Source organism: Phocoena phocoena, chromosome X (genome assembly GCF_963924675.1).
Source record: "Phocoena phocoena chromosome X, mPhoPho1.1, whole genome shotgun sequence".
Lineage (NCBI taxonomy): Eukaryota > Metazoa > Chordata > Mammalia > Artiodactyla > Phocoenidae > Phocoena > Phocoena phocoena.
The window spans coordinates 9796604-9817925 of NC_089240.1; the positions used below are offsets into that span (position 1 = coordinate 9796604).

Below are 21322 nucleotides of genomic sequence, written 5' to 3' on the forward strand. Positions count from 1 at the left end.
TTTAAAACAATATTTTATATGCATTTTGAAATAACATGCTCAAACTGGTTTTTTTCCAACTTCCAAACACCTTTTCATATGTGGTCTGGCCAGGGCCCCGGGAAGGATTAGGTAGATTTTGGTGGTTTTCACCGTTCCTATGACTAAAGAGGAGGTTTACAGCCAAAAGTGCTTATAAAGCAACATTCACTTGTTATCACTTACGTCTTTTCTCCATTGAAAGTGGGAACGAGTCAGATGGGTGTCCTACAGGCATCTTTTGTCCCACCGAACTGTATCAAAACCACTTTGAGTCATTGCTAGAGAAGAGCGGCTCCAATTTATAACTTGGGGGCTGAAAATTAGGGGGCGAGGATTTTAGTTGAGGCATAAAAAGGACGTAGTCTCTAGTCTCCGCAAGGGGTCAGGCTTAGGGAGAGGGCCTACCTGACCTGAGGCTACAGAAACGGAAGCAGAAAAAGCCATATTCACCTGCGAGAACTGACAAGGAAAAGTCTAGGATGATGGATGGAAATCCCTTTATCTTACATACCTATCAGAGTTCAAACCCGGAGACAGTCCTAATCCCAGCTAAAGCGGCACCTTGGCCCCAGCCAGCGCACCTGATTGCCTCGGGTCGTACAGGCCTGTGGTTCCCTCCACTGATGGGTCAGCAGCATACCCACGTTTCCATCCTCGTTCTACCAGTCACATCGTTGCCTGAAAGAAACTATGGATTGGGAAAAGGTAAAAACTCCCTTTCCTTGGTCTTGCATACATTGGCCTGGGATTGACGTAACCCCCGTGGTCCACCGTTTAGTTTGCGCACTGTGCCGTTCTGATCACCAGGAGAGGTGGAGCTCCCAGCAGAAGGAGCGGACGGGGAGGCACGCACCCAGGTGGGGTCCGGCTGTAGCTGATGGGAGCAGAGCCCCCCAGACATACGGGGGAAAGGGGAGTCTAGAGGCATCAAAGATAAACTGCATTTCCCTTAAAACACCACCTAAGCCTGTCCCGTCCTCACCTAGGGGCCATTGATTTGTTTCTGTAGTAACAATGCTCTGATTTACTGTGGGCTTTGGGCTTAAGGTTCTTGCCATCTAGTGGCCAAAGTAATAGCACATCTTCTCCCTTGAACGTGCCGTTATTTGTGATCTGATTCTTGAAATGCGAGTTTTAAGTGACTTATGCAGAGCAGATGGTCAAAAATATTTGATGCAAACATGAAATGTAGTTCAACCAAAAGTTTCAGGGTGGTACATGGCACATGCAAGGAAAGGAAGGAAAACAGACATCAGAACAATTGATGGCTGAACTCCTTGTCCAGTGTGTTGTGATCCAGTAGGGGTGTATCCCCTCAGAAATCCTCAGGCAGGGAATCATCCTGAGTTATTCTGGTTCCTTCATCATTGTTGTCATAGTCATCCATGCAAAAGGGACCAGTGACAGGTTTGCCTGGAGAAAGGGGGAGAAGTGGACTGTGGCAGTGGGTTCTGACACTTGTCAAGCCACGTGGTGGGAGCTCGGGTGTGGCTGGAAGCGAAGTTTGCAGAGCAGACCTGTTCTTCTTCCCTGCTTGCCCGCACATTAACATCACCTGGGGGTCTTTAAAAAATTCCAAAGCCCAGGCTACATCCCAGACCGAGGAAATCTCCATCTCTGGGAGGGACCCAGGCATCAGAATGTTTGAAGTTCCCCCAGGGGTTCCCATGTGCAGGCACCCATAGGGACCACTAGCTGTGGGTACTTAGCCTGTAATTCCATGCAATGGTGTCTTATGTGAGTATGACACTTCACTGTTTGCAAGAGCGTTCGGCATAGATTATCTCCTCTAATCCGTGTGCAGTAAGCACGGCCATCTCCCTGGCTGCTCTAAGTTTCCGTATAGGAGCCTCTTGTTTCCTTGACGCAGCACAAGTTGCTAGCAGAGGTAGCACTGTGACGACTGAGAGTGTGAGGGTCTGAGTGGGATCTTGGATGTGTGAGTGGAAAGGGCAGAGGGCTCCACGCAGAGCCAGAGCCACGCATTTCAATGGTCTTCATTTTAAGAAAATTGAATGTAGAAAATTGAATGTAGAAAAATATTTTTCTTTTTTAAAAAATAAATTTATTTATTTTTGGCTGCGTTGGGTCTTCGTTGCTGCGTGCGGGCTCTCTCTAGCTGTGGTGAGCTGGGGGCCACCCATCGCTGCTGTGCCCGGGCCCCTCACTGTGGTGGCCTCTCCCGCTGCGGAGCATGGACTCCAGGTGCAGGGGCTTCAGTAGTTGTGGCACGTGGGCTCAGTAGTTGTGGCTCACGGGCTCTAGAACGCAGGCTCAGTAGTTGCGGCTCACGGGCCCAGCTGCTCCGCGGCATGTGGGATCTTCCCAGACCAGGGCTCGAACCCGTGTCCCCTGCATTGGCAGGTGGACTCTCAACCACTGTGCCACCAGGGAAGCCCTCTTTCTTTCTTTTTAAAAATACTTTCTCTGAGGACATTTCTTTTTTTAAAAAAAGGCTTGTTTCAGCTCATCCATATTCAAAAGAACTTCATGCCTGTACTCTTAACATGAACAACTCAGCTAATGGAAAGATCTTGTTTATTCCCCTGAGCATCCACACTGACCCTTTCTCAACCTTCAGCGTCATTCTCGCCTTTATTTTTCTGTGCAAAGACTGATTCTCCTTATTTTCAAATACATGTTTGATCTCTTCGCAAATATATTATCAGTTTTGTGTTTCAAATGACCTTTGAAGTGTGTTTATGTGTGAGCATAAGCCTCCTTCAGCTGGGGATCACCCGGCAATTCCTGGGAGGGAAGGGAAGGAACCTTTCTTGCTGCCTTGGATTGTCTGTCCTCGTGTATAACAGCTCGTAAAATTGATGGATTAAGAACAGAGCAGCTGAGCTTTTCCAGCTTCTAGCCAGGTGGTCCTTTCACTTCTTCCTACAACCAGATCTTTAGTAAATGTGAAAACGCTTCTTTCAGAATCCTGAGTCTGGGGATCGGCCCTCATCCCGCCAGCGTTCCTTGGGGGAGTCACATACACTACTTTGCCTTCTTGGCTTCCTTTGCCCACCCGGAAGTTCTGAGCTGTTTTGGGTTTCAAATGTTCTCTTTGCTATTGGCTTCCTAACATAATTCTTCCAAATCCACTTGCTGTTTTTAATCTTGTATTAGTATGTTCAGTTTTCATCTTTCTGTGCTGCCCCAGATCCCTTTAGGAAGGGGGATAGACTAAACAAGCATATGAATTGGAAATATGCATTTACTGTATTTCCAGCTCTGAGCCTTTGAGATCTGGTCAGGAGGCAGGCGCCAGGGAACCCAGAGGCCAGGGGACCCCTGAACCCAGCTTCCTGCTCATGGAAATGGCAGGGGTGACTAGGGCTGGGGACACAAAAATGCTTTTGTGCTCCTTTTTCTTAACAGGTAGGAATCACGGAACATAAAGCCATAGCAGTGGGCAGGGATGGTGTGTGTTGTAGTTCACTGGACAGGCTCGGGAGAGCGGAGACACGTGAGTTCAAATCCCAGCTCTGTCGCTTGCCAGCTGTCCATCACCTGACCTACGCTCTCTGCCCTGCAGTTTATGCATGTGTAAAATAGGGATAGTAACTCACAGTTCTTCTGCCCTTGTGAGGATTAGTTGAGATAATGAATGCAAACACTTAGCACAGTGCTTGGAGAATGCGTAATATGGGCTTAATATACGTTAAAGCCAAATATGATAAGTATAGTTTTATAATATTGTTTCCAGAAGATGGTTGGAGAACAGTTTGTGACTGGCGATTTTATTCTTCATCATTCAAAATAACAGGCACAATTCAAATTGTTCTCCTTTATGAAAAAGTATGGGAGCCATGGTAAGGAAAACTTCTAGGGAAAACCTTGTTTCTCTCTTCAGAAGTCTCCCCAGTATTTTTCAGAATTTTTCTGTCTTTGTAACTGTAGTCAAACACTAGTTTATTAAGACAGTTAAAGGTCTGATTTGCATACAGTAATCTTTCATTCAAGACAGTAAGCAGCTATTCCTTTGGAGTTTTTTCCCCCACATTTAAAAATTAACAATATATGATCTTAGTAGACATATCACTAAAATAACCAAGAAGTGCAATATTTGTGAATTTCCTTTACTGTTAGAAAAACAAGTTCACTGGAAGTCATGCTAAAATAGTAAGTTCTAGTTCCTTCCCTTCAACATGGTTTTCCATGAGACCAATATACTTTCCATATTTTAGGTTTTCCAAATTATACAGAAAATGCACAATAAAAATGGAAAATTATTACCAAAACAATGATGATACAATAAGAAGGCCTTTCTCTGGAAGAAATTGAAAATATAAACATATTTTTAAAATAAGGATTATTTGGGGAATTAAGCTAAAATTGCAAACCTCGAGCTACATATGCATACAATTCAAAGGGAAAGGAGAATTGCCAACCAACAGTATCTGAAACAAAAATCTAAAATTAGGCAATGCCACTGCTACCTGTTTTCTTAGGGCTGCATTATTCATTTTAAAATTGGAATGTTATTTAATTCTCTAAAAGTACCCGGCAGGGCGCAGGTCTTTTGCCATAAGGAGTGCAGTCTGGGTCTCCGTTCCCCCATCTCAGGCCTGACTGCCAGGCTCTGCTGAGGCTGGTGCAGAATCCCCTGCTTAAGAACAGCCTCCATCTTAAGGCAACGTTGATGCAGACCTACTCGATATGCTCTTTGGGGTTTTTTTCCTTCAACAGTGAAAGCACTTTCACTGTCTACGAGGATAATTAAATTTCTCCAAATGCAGGCTCGTCCTGAGCTGCAGGCCCAGGATAATTGGAGCCAGGCAGCTGTTTGCCCTCTAATTTACATGGGTCCTAAGGCTTCGAGGTAGACAAGCTCAATCAGCCGCCTGCAAGGGCCAAGACAGCAAAGGAAATGTGTGACTAGGGCTGGGCGGAATGACAAACAGGCACAAAGAGACGAAAAGTGACAGCCGACATTTGGCCTCCGTGGGGATAAAATAAAGCCTGCTGGGACGTGGCAGAGAGGAGATTGCTGCCCCCCAAAAGGGGACAGCCTCGACTTGGGGACAAACAACTGTGGCTCAACACAAAAGCAGGGCCGGGGCTTCCCTGGTGGCGCAGTGGTTGAGAGTCTGCCTGCTGATGCAGGGGACACGGGTTCGTGCACTGGTCTGGGAAGATCCCACATGCCGTGGAGCGGCTGGGCCCGTGAGCCATGGCCGCTGAGCCTGCGCGTCCGGAGCCTGTGCTCCACAACGGGAGAGGCCACAGCAGTGAGAGGCCCGCGTACCGCAAAAAAAAAGCAGGGCCATTGTTGCCAGATCTTCTGATTTTTCAAGTGAAGTCAAAGATCTGGCTTTTAGATGAAGTCTCCTCTATTTTAAAAGTCAGCAACTTGTTCAGGTGAAAGGCAACAATGCAGAGACATCGCTATGATGACCAAAGAAAACAGAACCGCAGGACACTGGTTTCCTAACTGTGGCCTAGAGTATGACGTTTTCTTCCAGGTTGCATTTTGCATTGCAATAGAAATTGAGGCAATTGCTATTCTTTCAGAAACTCTTCTCTATAAGAAATATTAAAGAAAAAAAACTACCTGCTGTATAGCACAGGGAACTCTACTCAATATTTTGTAATAACCTATAATGGAAAAGAATCTGAAAAAGAACATATATATATGTGTGTGTATAACCGAATCACTTTGCTGTACACCTGAAACTAACACAACATTGTAAATCAACTATACTTCAATTGAAAAGAAAAGAAAAGGAAAAAAAACTACTCTAAATGCAATGTGATGTCCTGGATCAGATCCTGGAACAGAAGAAAATAACCAAAAACATAATGGTAAAGTAGTGAAATCAAATCAGATATGGAGTTTAGTTAGTAGCATTGAAGCGCTGTTAATTTCTTAGTTTTAAAAAGTGGACCCTGGTTTGTGAGATTTGAACGTGAGCGGAGACTCAGTGAAGGGTTTGTAGGAACTCTATATGCTAGCTCATCAACTTTTCTGTATATCTAAAATGATTCCACAACACAGTTTATTTAAAAATAAACTACAGTTGACCGTTGAACAACGCACGGGGGTTAGTGGCCAGACCTTTCTCGCAGTGGTAAATCTGTATAACTTATAGCTGGCCATTTAGCCCTCCAGATCTGAGATTCATTTCTGTCCATGATTCAATCAACCCCTTACTCTGGTACTTACTATTGAAAAAAATCTGCTTATAAGTGGACCCGCACAGTTCAAACCCATACTGGTTGAAGAGTCAACTGTATGTAAAAGAACATGTGTGAAATATGTCCAATCAACTACTTCATAAAACGCACATTGAACAAGTAAGTTGTCCATGAACATTACTGTAGTAAGTGGCACAAGTGAGAAATAAGGTCTAATATACAACTGAGTTCAGGTGTGGGGAGGATGAAAGCAAAAATTCCAGAAAGAACATGATATCTTAAGACAATTAGGTAAACCAATGTCGGTAGATCAGAGGGTCTGTTAGGGCATCTTGTAGGTGACAAGTTTGGAAGAAAATGAGAGCATACTGGTATAGACCTGAATTCCGTGTTGGCACAGCAGACAGTGGCATCACTCATTTAATTTCTCTTAAGATATATATATATATATTTTTTTGCAGTACACGGGCCTCTCACTGTTGTGGCCTCTCCCCTTGCCGGAGCACAGGCTCCGGACGCGCAGACTCAGTGGCCATGGCTCACGGGCCTAGCCGCTCCGCGGCATGTGGGATCCTCCCGGACCGGGACACGAACCCGTGTCCCCTGCATCGGCAGGCGGACTCTCAACCACTGCGCCACCAGGGAAGCCCTAAGATTGTTTTATCATCACAGGAAGGCTTCTGTATTGATCTCTGGTTTACCAGTTTCCTACCTTCTGAATTTCAATGGATTTTTCTTCACCAAGTTAATCAAACAGAAGGTGTGTACTAGTAAAGATTAAACGCAGATAAAGGGCCAGAAGAAGAGGAAAGAGCTATAGCTGTAAGACACAGCTACGCACACATACATGGCCATCTAGTCTACAAATCCTCCTGGATCAGGATTCGTTAGCCTCAGCGATCTCGGCATTTTGGTCTGGATACTTCTTTGTGGTGGGCTATCTTCTGCATTGTAAGATGTTTAGCTGTGTCCCTGGTCTCTGCTCACTAGTTGCCAGCATTAGCCCCCAAGATGAGACAAACAGAAATGTTTCCAGACATTGTCACATGTCCCCTAGGGGGCAAATGCGTCCCTGATTGAGAACCACTGGCCACGAGAAAAGCATATTTATCAGGGAGTGTATTCTACAGTACTGGCCTTCAAGTTGTTAGAACTCCCAGGTGGAATCATATGAAATAGCTGTTCTTGTAGGTCATAAATGGTTCAGTATCAGTCATTTCATGTTTCAACCTGAAATTGTTGTATTTCTCTATTAATTGGTAAACAGCAAGATAGCAGCTGCTATGACTAGTAAGAATAATTAATAACGTGCATTCTAATATAAACTTAGTACCAGGTTTTGCCAAGTCGTTGAATGTCATGACAACCGATCACTGGGGAGGCTGCGTGACTTGGTAAATTAATAGAGATATTAAATATGTTACTATCCCAGCTAGAAAAAGTGGCTGGAAAATGTTCTTATTAATTTGCTATTGGTTCGTCAAAAGTTGAAAGTGAATTAAGCACTGAGAATAATATGGTTGCTATTAACATACATTCTCTGCTGATTAGGTACGAAATCACCAGACAGTACGGCTCTCTGGCAGGCGAGGGGTCGGTGCCAGTGTACGGTGCCCAGCAGGCTGGAACAGGGGACGTTGGTGGCCCCATGTCTGAAGAACCATAGTTCTCGTGGTCCACGCCATGTAGAAAGCTCTGGTACCCACAGGCTGAGCCAGCTCAGATCTGGAGTACCTAGCCTGGTGACCCCTAGGCTGCAACAAATCCAAGAGCTGCCATTGGGGCCCTAGTGACATCCGTATAAGGGGGACATCATTGGATGAATTAGATGTGGTTCCTTGTGTCAAATCACAGCTCAGACAGGGACATGGTTTAGCTGGTCGTGGCTGCATCAAACAAAAGATCATGTGGACAATTCCTAAAAATCAGGAATGATTTGGAAAGTAGTAGAAAATTAAGGAGCAATGTGGTACCCCTTAGATTACTTGGTAAGCAGTGTTGGATGATACAGTTTAGTTTATTTAGAGCCTAAAAGGGAACATAGTTATAATTTTATTTACATATGATTTTTATATTAATTTTATTCCCGTTGCAGTCATAAAATACATTCATTTCACCAGTGGCCTGTCATCAGATATTTAGCATCCCACTGGTTCCCAAAGGACATCTCACCCGATCCAATATCGAAGAGTGAGCAATTATCTTCTGTGTTTCAGTGTTTAAAAAAAAAAAAAATCAAACTTATACACAGAAAACAGGGAGTTCAAATCCTTGCCCACCACTAACCTTGGCTGCCTTACTTTTTCTATATTAAATTGATAGGATTTATACTTGATGCTTTGTGTTTCACACAAGGTGGGTGTTTATTAAATGTATTTTATTGACTTAATTTAAAGCACCTGCAATTTAAGGGTCTAAATATTCCAGAGGAGTGTGTTGGAACTAAAATTCCTGATCATGACTTGCTGCAGCCTTTCTCTTGCTATGATAGTGTAACCTTGAAGGAGTGCCAATGGAGTTTAATAATTAACTAAGAGTGGCTTTTTCCCCAAAGACACTTGAGCTGAAGCTTTCTCAAGCCTGAATAAGGTCACATTATTCCTCTTTTAAAAGATCAGGAAAATCATATCACGCTTCTGAGAACTGATAGATAGGTAGTTGTTATCATACGTTGATATTTAGGGAAATGAACATATTTTTTTGTTAAAAAGCTGTTGTAGTTTATCTTAGGACAGGGCCGAAAGCAAGCTCATCACACGAGATGAGTTGTGCCGAGGCACGGCAGTAGAGGGCTGCCGCTCGCTCAGGCAAAACAGCGCCGTCTGTCCTGCTGTGGTAGCTTTTATTAAAGCATTATCTAGGTTTACACTTTAAGACTTGTTTTCTTAACATTCCAGAAATGCCAAAGCAGCAGCCTATGTTTTTATTAATTATACAAGCAATAATTGGCTTTCGTGAGCACCTGCCGTGCTTCGTCCTTGAGCGCAAAAGCAGCACAAAGTTCCCACCATTATTCTGATTATACTGAAGCAGCACAAGGACATTTCCTTGTGTTCCCACCACTCTGATTATACTGAGAACATCTCATGGATCAGTGCCCAAAGCACTCAATTCTTCGCAGGCCCCCGGTTTGCCGGGGCAGGGGGTGGGGGGGTGGGGTGCGCTCAAAGCAATCAGGACTGTTTGCAGTTCTGGCTTATTCGCCAGCCCCCAGTTTGCTGGGGAGGAGGGGGGCTCATGGGTCACATCTCCTTTCCATGTCCTCAGTTATTCCACTACAAAAGCTGTGCTTGTAGATCAGATTCTTATATATGATAAACCTTCAGAAAGTACATGCTGAACTCGTTGACATACTTTAGAATTTTATTTTGGAGAAAAAGAAAAAGGTTTCCAAAGGTATTCATTTTATCTGTTTTAAAAAATAAACACTATTTTCAAAAATAAACACTTTTAAAATGAATACAAAGAAAACACTGTTTTCAACATTTCCCCAGTACCTTTGCTAAATTAATTAGGTGACGTAAACAGTTTGTATATTTTTAAATGACTCCTCTGAGCCTGAGGAACAAGAGATCTGTAATATGGGAGCGTAAAGAGAAATCGCGTTACATCACAGCCCTAATGGCGTGGATGATGGCAGGAAAAGAGGATGGTGGTCTACAGAGCGAGGCCAAGAATGAAACAACCACAATTAAGAGCAGATGCACCATTAAATTGGGTGCTAGTTTTGCATTCACTACCAATTCCTCCAAGGAAAAGTGTCTCAGCATTCTGGGGAAAGAGAAGAAAAGGATGGGGCAATTCAGAATCCAGAGGGACAAAAAGTCAGTGATCGAACTGGAAAGATTAAGGGTGTGTTTGTGTGTGTGTGTGTCCAGAAAAACATGTTTTGTTGAGTTATTCCTCATGGCTCTAAGAAGTTTCTAGGGGGCACTTGATACTAATTCCTATTTTATCGCTGGAGTGTTTATGAGAGTGGCTCTGTCTGCACAGCATAAAGAGAAATGGATCTTTAGGAAGATGCCAAATGATGAAGGGACTTTTGGTTGCTGTCTATGTTGATCATGTCAATTGCAAAATAATCACATTTTCATTTAACCATGTGTTTGCTCTCTCCACACACATATTTAAGGAGTATTGGTTGGAGAATATTTCTGATTTTTAAGTTCTTCCCTGCCTGTCTTCTTTATTCCCCCAAAAAAGAAAAACAAAAATGATGAGAATCTGCCAAGCCATGTGCTAGATGAAGGATTGTCAAACTCATAGCCTGGGGGCCAGATCTAACCTGCCCCCCGTTTCTGTACAGCCTTTGAGCTAAGAATGGTTTTTACATTTTTAAGTATGGAGGGGAAAAAATAATATTTCATGACACACAGTTAAATTGCAGTGTCTATAAATGAAGTTTTATTGAAACACAGCCACGTGCATTTATTTACATGTGTGGCTGCTTTTGTGCTACAACTGCAGACTTGAGTAGTTGTAACAGAGACCCTATGGTCATAAAGCTGAGAATATTTACCATCTGGCCAACCCCTGTGCTAGACTCTGAAGATAAATCTGTGACCAAGACTGACCCAATCCCTGACTGTGTTACTTACAGTCTAGTCAATAGGTAATGTGCAACTAAAAGCAGCAAGATGATAATTACAGATTAAGGTAAATGCTATGAAGGCAGCCAACACAAGGAGCAAGGAGGTAAAGAAAAAGTGGAGAGGAAAGAGAATTGTGGTTTGTGGGGAGATTAAAGAAGTGCCATTTATAAACTGAGGCCAGGAGATCAAAGGAGCCAAGCCTGTGATGGAGGAGTCAGTGGAAAGAGCTTCCTGAGAGAGGAAGGCACATATGCAAAGGTCCTGTGGCCAGGAGGGCTGTTTGTGTTGTAGGAAGGAGACAAGAGAAGCTGAAGTTCAGTGAGGGCACATGAAGTTGGAGGGTTAAGCAGGGCCAAATTCCAAGCACAATGAGAAGCCATTGACAGGTTGTAAGCAGGGGAGTGACGTGATATAATTAGCTTTGATTAAAAAAAAAATCATTCTGATTGTTGGCGTGGAAAGGAACTGGAGAGGCAAAGATCTTGGGACCAAATATCACGCAGGAGGCCAAGGCCGGGGCTGACTGGTGGCCATGGAGATGGACAGAAGTGAACGGACTTGAGGTTGAGACTTTGCACACAGAACTAACAGCCTCGGCACAGGAAAAGTAACGGGAAGATCAGAATCAAGGGCTGGGGGGTGGGGGAAAGGGGAAGATACTGGCCACAGGAACATGCTTTCAGCTGTAAGATTAATGAGCTCTGGGCATCTAATGTGCAGCATTAGCTAATTGCTAAGAAAGTGGATCTTAGTTGTTCTCACCACAGGAAGGAAATCATAATCATGTGCTGAAGGTGTTGGCCGACACTATGGTGGTGATCATTTTGTAATATATAAGTGTATCAAATCAACACATCGTACACTCTAATCATGTGCTGAAGGTGTTGGCCGACACTATGGTGGTGATCATTTTGTAATATGTAAGTGTATCAAATCAACACATCGTACACTCTAATCATGTGCTGAAGGTGTTGGCCGACACTATGGTGGTGATCATTTTGTAATATATAAGTGTATCAAATCAACACATCGTACACTCTAATCATGTGCTGAAGGTGTTGGCCGACACTATGGTGGTGATCATTTTGTAATATATAAGTGTATCAAATCAACACATCGTACACTCTAAGCTTATACAAGGTATATGCCAATTATACCTCAATAAAGCTGGGCAGGCTGGAGTGGGGGGAGAAGAAGGCTTCTCATTGAAGAGGCCCATTTTTTTCTGTAAAGGACCAAATAGTAAATATTTAGGCCTTAAAGCCACATGATCTCTGCCACAACTCCTCAACTCTGTCCTTGTGGCACAGAGCAGCCATAGACAACATGTCAATGAAAATTTTCATCTGTATGTGAGTGTGTAAAACTTTCTTAATGAAACAGGCTGTGAACAGAATTTGGCCTTGGTTTGCCCACCCATTAGAGTTGGATGTTCAAGCCTAGCCCTCAGGAGAGAGGTCTGAGCTGGAGATATGAGCATGTAAATCATCAGGATTTACCAGGTCATGGACCTGGATGTTGGCAAAGAGAGCTTGTAGAAAGATCAAAGAAGACAAGAGAGGCCGAGGCATTCCAACAACATCCCAAGAAACGTTGGGTGGGAGGGATAATCTTTATCAAGATTGTGTTACTGTGATATTTTAGAAGCGAGAATTATCATAAGGAAGAAGTACCCTTTTTATACATCACATTGATCTAAAATGGAAAGCTTTCTTCAGTTGCTCCCACTTACATGGTGGAATGATGTAAGAGGCAGTGGGTGCAGTAGTAAAAGCTGCCTGGCTCCACTACATAGATGTGTGACTTTGAGCAAGTTACCTAACTGCTCTGTTTCCCAGTTTCTTTACCTGTGAAATGGCGATGAGAGTCATAAGACCAACCTCACAGGGTTGATGTGAAGGCCTGCAGTGTAGCAAGTGTTACATGCACATGTGACGTTATTATTCCTTCTCTCAGTGGCTACCTTATTCTAGAAAGGGTTTGCAGCAAGTTGCTTTTCTGGTCCTTACTTTAGACCCTTCACTTCTCTGTTTGGCTCACACTAAAATGAAGCTCAATTAACTTCCTCACGTTTCCATCTTTGCCCTGGTTGGGTATTCCTGTGCCGCTTAACTTGCTGGACTCCTCTGCTTGAATTATGTATGCCGTATCCAGCTCCCTTAGATTCACCGAGGGCACCAGAGTCTTTATCTTTGATCTAATTTCCAACCCAAGTGACTGATCCAACCCACGTGAAAAGGAAATTCCCCTGGGCAGCCTCAGATTATATGTAATTACCCGAGAAATCGGCTAATTCCACCTTCACCTTGCCTCTCAAGAAAACGAACTCTTTAATGACCAATTTTCATGGAAAGGAATTAGTTTAATATTCATCTTCATTGGGTCCACGTGAAGTTGACTTCTGGTTTTCATTTTATTGCCTATTGTTATGAACTCGTTGTTTTTTAGATATTTTGTACATTTCAGGCCATTATCAGTCCATGAATTTTGCTGTTCACGCTGTCCCACTTTTGATAAGACGTAACCACGTTAAGCCTGCTCCCTGATCCTGCAGACACACTCGTCCCTGTCTTGGAACGAGCTGACGCAGGGTGTCTTGGCTCATGTTGTCCATCCCCTGCCCCAGACCTTGGACCTGTTAGATCTCCAAGGACCCTGGTTCCTTTCAGTGGGAGATAGCATTTATACCAAACTCCGTACTCTGAAAACTGGTCATTAAAAGGAAGAAAACGAAACTTGTGTCTTGATTTTCTAGTACAAACTATATTTTAGGGTAACCACGTATAGCTGTAGGAGATGAAGGGATGCTCTTCTTTACTGGAGAATTCCAGTGAATATTTGTAGACAGGCAAGGATGATAGAATTAGAAAATCAGCATTTGCGAGGGTAGAAAAGAGCCTTACAATGAAGGAATCAGACCATCACCACCTTAAATCAATATCATCCTCAATATCCCTAACAGCAGGACAACCTGACATAATATATGAGATGTGATCATGGTATTGGAGTCATAAAGAAATGTCCTTATCTTCTAAAATATCTCTTATTGAGATGTAATTCACATGCTATTCAGTTTATTCATATAAAGTATAAAATTCCATGGCTTTTAGTATATTCACAGAGCTGTGCATCCATCTCCATAATCAATTTTAGAACATTTTCATTACCCCCAAAGAAACCCCACACGCCTTAGCCGTCACCCCCTAGGCCCTCCATCCTCCCATCCCCCAGCCCTAGGTAACCCTTAGTTTACTTGTCTATGGATTTGCCTATTCTGGACATGGAATCGTGCAATGTGTGGTCCTTTGTGTTTGGCTTCTTTCACCTAGCATACTGTTTTCGAGGTTCATCCATGTCACAGCACGTATCAGAACTTCATTCCTTTTTATGGTTGAATAATATCCCACTGTATGGAACGATCACGTTTTGTTTATCCACTCCTCAGTTGATAGACATCTGGGTTGTTTTCATCTTTTGGCTATTGCGAATAGTGCTGCTATAAACACTCATGTAAACTATGTCTCTGAGTACTTGTTTTCAATTCTTTTGGCTATATACTTAGGAGTAGAATTGCTGGGTCAGGTGGTAGTTCTGTGTTTAACTGACGAACTGCCAGATTGTTTTCCAAAGAAGCTGCACCATTTTACATGCCTACCAGCAGTATACGAGGGTTCCGGTTTCTCCACATTCTCACCAACACTTGTCATTATCTGTCTTCTTGACTATAGCCAACCTAACGGGTGTGAAGTGGAATCAGTATGGTTTTCATTTGCTGATCATCTTTTCATGTATTTATTAGCCATTTGTATATTTTCTTTGGAAAAATATGTATTCAGATCCTTGGCCTACTTTTTTTTTCATTCTTTTAATGGACTTGACTTTTTTAGAGCAGTTTTGGGTTCACAGTAAAATCAAGTGGAAAGTACGGGGAATTCCTGCATACCTCCACATACGCATAGCCTCTTCAACTATCAACATTCTGTACCAGAGTACTACATTTGTTCCAATTGATGAACCAACAGTGACGCATCATCATCAACCTAAGTCAATAATTTACATTAGGGTTCACTCTATGGGTTTGGACAAACGTATAGACATGTATCTACTATTATAGTATCATACAGAATAGTTTCACTGCCCAAAATATCCTCTGTGCTCTACCTATTCATCCCTCCCTCCCCCTAACCCCTGGCAACCACTGATCATTTTACTGTCTCCGTAGTTTTGCCTTTTCCAGAATATCATACAGTTGGAATCATACACTATGTAGCCTTTTCTGTCTCTTTTAATTAGTAATGCACATTTGAGGTTCCTTTGTGTCTTTTCATGGCTTGAGAGCTCATTTCTTTGTTTCACTGGATAATATTCCACTGTCTGGATGCAGCACAGTTTATGTATCCATTCACCTACTGAAGACATCTTGGTTGCTTCCATGTTCTGGCAGCTATGAATAAAGATGCTGTAAATGTCCATGTGCAGGTTCCTTTGCCCGTTGGCTGGGGGCCACCGGGGCGGACTGCGTTCCTGGGGTCAGGCCTTTGAGAAAGCGACAGGCAGGAGGTTGTGAAAGCTGGCACGAGGACCACCACATCTACCTAAAAATGAGGAATCTGGAGGGGCCTTTGTTCGATCGCACATCACATCGAGAGCAACCTTGCCCCCTCCACCTGGGGTCAGGGCTCAGATGGTCACTGGCACTGTGAATTTTTCAAGAACCCTGGACAGTTCTTTTCTTTGACTAAGGACTGGATGGTAAATAATTTAGGCTTTGAGGGCCAAGAGGCAAAATGGAGAGGATATTATTATGTAGGTACTTATATAACAAGAGAGAAAAAAATTCACAATGTTTTTATTGATGAAATTCAAACTGTAATAATAGAATACAATTTTTTGCAGTACACATGTACTAATGAGAGGAAAGGAGTTCCTTTCTGAAGGGGATAATGTGTCTCTTAATTGGGGTTCAATGGTATTGTAGCTATTATCACATACATACACAAATGTTCAAGTGTAAAATAATGCTTAGCTCTCTCGTACAAACAGGCAGCATGTGGATCTGGCCTGCAGGCCAGCTTGCAGACCCTTGTGATCTGCACCAGTGATCTGCAGTGGGTTTGGGGGTATTCCAGGTTGGGGGTCGCTCCTGGTTGCGAGGCACCTTCATCGCCCCTCCCTCACCCTCCCTCTGTGCCCAGTTAACCTGGTTCATTGACTCTCCCCCGCGAAGCAGGACAGAAAGGTCAAGATTAGGGCCTGGAGCTCTCCCACGGAGCCAGGCCCTCCAGGGTTTCTCATCCTACAGCCCTCGGTGTGTAGCAGCCCACGCCTCGCAGCACCCGCCTCGCAGCACCCTCGGGCTCTTCCTCCAATCCTCCCCCCTCCCTCTCTCGCTCCTCCAGCTACTCCTCCCGCCCCCATCCTCTCCAACACCCATTCCCCTCCCGCCCCTCTTCCTCCCTTTCCCTTCCAGCTCCTCCTCCTCCGCCCCGCTCCCCCAGTTCCGCCTCCTGCAGCCCCTCCTCCGGGGCCTGTTGCGGCACTTTCCCACTCCACCTCCGCCTCCAGCTCCTCCTCCGTCAGCTCCGCCCCTCCAGCTCCTCCTACCAGGCCCGCGGCTGCGTCTTCCTGCTCTTCCCACCCCCGCAGCTCCTCCTCCCTCAGCTCCGCCCCTCCAGCTCCTCCTACCCGGCCCGCGGCTGCGTCTTCCCGCTCTTCCCACCCCGCAGCGCCTCCTCCCTCAGCTCCGCCCCTCCAGCTCCTCCTACCCGGCCCGCGGCTACGTCTTCCCGCTCTTCCCACCCCGCAGCGCCTCCTCCCTCAGCTCCGCCCCTCCAGCTCCTCCTACCCGGCCCGCGGCTGCGTCTTCCCGCTCTTCCCACCCCGCAGCGCCTCCTCCCTCAGCTCCGCCCCTCCAGCTCCTCCTACCCGGCCCGCGGCTGCGTCTTCCTGCTCTTCCCACCCCGCAGCTCCTCCTCCCTCAGCTCTGCCCCTCCAGCTCCGCCTCCGGGACCCGCGGCTGCGCTTTCCCACTCTTCCCACCCCGCAGCTCCTCCTCCCTCAGCTCCACCGCCTCCAGCTCCTCCTCCCCCAGTCCCGTCCCTCCCGCTCCCCTCTCCCAGCTCCGCCCCTCCAGCTCCGCCCCCTCCAGCTCCTCTTAGCTCCGCTCCTGCCGGTGTCTGCCACTCGCGCTTTCCAGCTCTCGCCACAGGGTCCCGTGTTACCGCCGCCTCCGCCGCCCCGCGCCGCTTGGAGCCCCGCGCCTGACCATGCCCAACATCGTGCTCTTCAGCGGCAGCTCGCACCAGGACCTGTCTCAACGCGTGGCCGACCGGCTGGGCCTGGAGCTGGGCAAGGTGGTCACCAAGAAGTTCAGCAACCAGGAGACCAGGTGGGGGCCGGGCCGGGGAGGGCGCTGGGCCCGCGGCTCCGGTGCCGGGCCGGCGCCGGCGCTTACCTGGGACCCCCTCCGCGGCTGCCCGCTCCGCCTTCCGGGGCGGGACGGCCACTACGCGGCCTCCGCGCCACCACCGCGGCGTCCGGGAGAAGCCGAAGAGGGCGGCCCCAGCCCGGAAGAGCGACCTCCGGGCGGTCACAGGGCACGGGAGGAGGTGGGCGCAGCTGGCGGGAACCGCGGGGCACGCGGGGAGGGACGGCCCGGGGCGAGCGCGTTCCTGCCTGGCCGATCCCAAACCCCGTGCGCGCGAGGGAGCGTCCCGCCCACGTCCCCAGCCCCGGCTGCGCGCTGGATTCGCCTGGGGCCGTTGAAAGTGCCTCTTACCCGCCCTGCCCCAGAGATTCCGGTCCGAGGGCTGCGGGGTCGGCTTTTTAAAAGCTCCCAGGTGACAGTCCTGAGCTGCCAGAGTGCAGACTTCTGAGTTCTCCAGAGGCTGTGGTCCTGCAAAGGGTTTAAAGAACCTGAGAACTCCAGGGCTCACGTGCTGGGATCCCCTGTGCTAACATTTCTGCTTCAGAGATGATGGACTTTTTCTTTTCAGCTTCTTCGTCTTCCTGGGACTCTGCTGTGTCCCGCAGCAAGGCCATGGCTTGAATGTAAGTGCTGCCCATGTCTCAGGTCCACAGGAAGCGGTCCCCTCTGTTCAGTGAAGTCAGGCTGGTGGCCCCCTCTGAAGCCGGACCAGCAGCTCCTTTTTTTCCACTTTCCTGAGTCCACGCAGCTCTTGACTAATTTCAAGTTGGTCCCATTTCTCCCCCCACTTAAATATCTTCCGCTGTACTCACTTACTGATCTTTTTTTTTTTTTAAGTTACCGATCGTTTTGATATCTTTGGCAAAGATTCAGTTCAGGCAACATTTCCAACAAGCGGTGCTGGAACAATTGTTGGCAGCTGCAAAAAAACCCAAAAAAGTCCATCCATACTTCCCACCATTTCAAAAATGAACTTGAAATGGATCGCAGGCCTAAATGTAAAACCTAGAACTAGAAATTTCTAGGAGAAAACATCGGAGGAGAATCTTGATGCCCTTGAGGTGGGCAAAGATTGCTTAGATACCGAGGGGTTATTATTATTACATGGAGAGAAGGTGGAGGTTGCTGTTTTCAGCTTGTTAGGATATGGGAAACCCTTATTCCAGGTGGGAAATCACCACTGCACAACCCTGATGATATTATAAGTGAAGAAACATTTGTGAATGAGTATCAGGTGGTGTTACTGCACGAGTCCTTCAGCTAAAGAATTCCACTTGGCAGAGTTTTATCCAGAGGTCTCGGAGGAAGTCCAGGGCTCTGGAGAAGGGTAGTGTATTTATGTTTGAATGCCACAATATCTGGCAGTCCTGTTCAAGTTGCAGTAGCTTTCAGAAGAATGGGATGATAGTTTGTCTCCTGGCGGCGGTGTCACATAAGTCAAGGAAAAATTTTTATTTGGTTTTGAGTATTTTATAACTACCACTCGATAATTAGAAATCATGAGGTGTCAGAAACCACTCAGCCTGAAGTCTGGGAATTGCTATATAGTTACATTTTATGTTTTTAATATCTAGACTATAAAAGGTTAACTTACTGACTTTTCTCTTTCCCATGAACTGTCTAGGCCCAGAGGTTGATTCTTTTATAAAGAGGACTCCCTGTATCAGATACTGCACTAGTGATCCGGTTTTTACCGTGTGGTCCTAGAGGTGAGAAGCAGAAGGGCAAAAGGAAGAGATAATTGATACAATTCATGTCCAGGGGCCCCTTCCTGAACCTCTCCCTGAACCAAGACGAGAAATCTGGTGTGGCGCCTGGTCCTCAACTCCTCCCATTACCCATTTTAAAAACACTAATTGGACACAGAGCCTCACGATTTTACCTTCTCATCTCTAAATTATTTAAGCTCTGCAGGGAGACGTTGGCTCCAGCTTTACAATTGACCACTGAAGTGCCACAGTGATGTCCTAGGACAGCACTGATGATGGTGTCTGAAAGTCTATTTTAACCCATTATGTTGGTCAGTTAACATGCCCAGAGCAGCTAGCTGGATCCTGAGACCCAAAGTTCTGGTTATCTGTTGTGTAAAAAGTCACCCCAGAGCTCAACGGCTTGAAACTAATTGTTTATTTGACTCTCAGACCTGCAGTTTGGACAGGGCTCAGCAAGGAAGGCTTGTTTCTGTCCTGTGTGGTGGCATCTGGGGCTGGAGGGTCCACTTCTAAGCTGGCTCACTCACATGGCTGGTAAGTTGGCTAGCTTTGGCCTGAGAGCTTGGTTAGGAACCTCAGCATCTCTCCCCACAGGGCTGCTGGAGCTTCCTTATTAGAGCGTGGAAACTGGGGTCCAAGCACAAGGATTCCAAAACACAGGAAGTGGCAGCTCCCAGTCTATTAAGGCCTGGGCCCCAAAGTCAGTGCATCGTCACTTCTGTCGCACTGTGTTGTTAAGCACGGAGTCCTCCCAGATCCGGGGGAAGAGGCCATAGACTGCACTTCTTGATGGGAAAAGTGTTAGTCTGTGGCCATCTTTTAATTACCACACCCATTCGTTGGTGGCTCAGATAAACTCATCAGCCTTCTTATTTCAGGGTCAGTAAAGAGCAGTGGATGCTGCCTCCTGGCCACAGTGTTTAAGAGACCTAGAGTAAAAAAAAAAAAAAAAGACCTAGGGTAAAGATCAGTCGTGACCATCTTTATGAGTAGAAGCAGGAATAGCTTTGGGGAAAAGTTGCCATGGTGATTGTATGTATTTTCTGTCTTCCCCTGGACTGCTAGTCATATGGGGATTGAGGTTCCTTAGAAAAACTAGGCCAGAGAAGCTGAAATTCGGGGCTTAAACAGTCATAACACCAGGAGTTGTTGGCAAACCTTTTCTGTAAGGGGCCAGACAACATTTTAGCCCTCGTGGACCCATGGTGGCTCTGCTGCTGTTACGTCTTACAGTTCTGCAGGTTAGAAGTGCATCGTGGGTCAGTGTTCCTTTCTGGAGGCTCTAGGGGAGAATCCATTACCTGCTTTCCCAGCTCTCAGGGGCTGCCTACTTTGCTTGGCTCTTGGCCTGTTCTTCCATCTTCGGGACCAGCCACATAGCACGTCTCTGACCCTACGTCAGTCCTCACATCTCTTTCTCTGACCTCTTTTCTCTCCCTCTTCCATTTTTAAGGACCCTTGTAATCACACTGGGCCAACTAGAATAATCAAGGGTAATCTCCCTGTTTTACGGTCACCTGACTAGTAGCCTTAATTCCATCTGCCACCTTGCTTCCCCTTTGCCCTATAAACGAACATATATGTTCAAAGGTCCTGGGGAGGCCCTTTGGGAGGCCATTATTCTGCCCACCCCATTCTCAGCTCACAGGCTATTATTGACCCCTGAGCTTTATGATACTGTGATTTCCAGATTGACTTCACCTCGCAGTTGATGTGATGTTCACGAAGGGATTACACGTAGCTCCTTGGTACTCAAGCTCGGAGGGAGTATGCAGAATTCGGTCTGTCACATGCTCATCCCGAGGTTGGCATCGTACTCTTTCCATCCATGGCAGAGCACGTGCGAGGTTAAGACCCACTGTTATCAAAACTCATTTTCAGATCCTGTCAACTTGAAAAATGGCATTTTTGTCTTCTAATTATTCTGTTTAAAGTTGAGTAGAAGCTTCCGTTGATTCAGATAGACTGCTATATGGTATTCGAAATGCTATTTGTGTTTACATTTTCTTTAGAAATAATTAGCTCTTTTAATGAAACAATACCATTGTGTATAATGGGTTTCTGATTGTAAGAGAAGGGATACAGGTAACTGTGTGTGTATGCCAGTGCTGTGCTGACTCGTTCTCTTGTTGAACCCCCAGAATCCTGTACCTGAAATACAGAAGCTTTCTGGTAGGCAATTTTCAAAGACTTTAGCTCCTATTTGCTTTCTCAAGAAGCTACTGGAGGATGCCCACCAGTAAAACAAGGAAGTGCACCAAGAAAGGGTACAGAAAGTGGGAAATCGAGGGCAGGAAAGGGGTGGAAGCAATCCCCAGGAGACAGCTGTGCACAGCTGGAAAGAGAAGGCAGCTCAGGGAGAGACTCGGGCAGGCCGAGGAATGGAGATCACGCTCGAGGCCTTTGACGTTGACATTGTGGGATTTAGTTTGTTAGCC

At 45.9% G+C, this 21322-nt stretch overlaps 1 protein-coding gene across 3 annotated transcripts in view; it reads left to right on the top strand.

Annotated features, from left to right (window-relative positions):
* The first annotated feature begins 16892 nt into the window (after positions 1-16892).
* Positions 16893-21322, top strand: part of PRPS2 (phosphoribosyl pyrophosphate synthetase 2) — a 30136-nt gene continuing 25706 nt past the window's right edge. For 2 of the 3 annotated variants that reach the window (XM_065900318.1, XM_065900320.1), the window contains exon 1: positions 17012-17133. In XM_065900318.1, the coding sequence (XP_065756390.1) occupies positions 17012-17133 (122 nt within the window). Of the gene's footprint in view, positions 17134-21322 lie in introns of all 3 variants that reach the window. The other variant, XM_065900321.1, reaches the window with a different exon arrangement.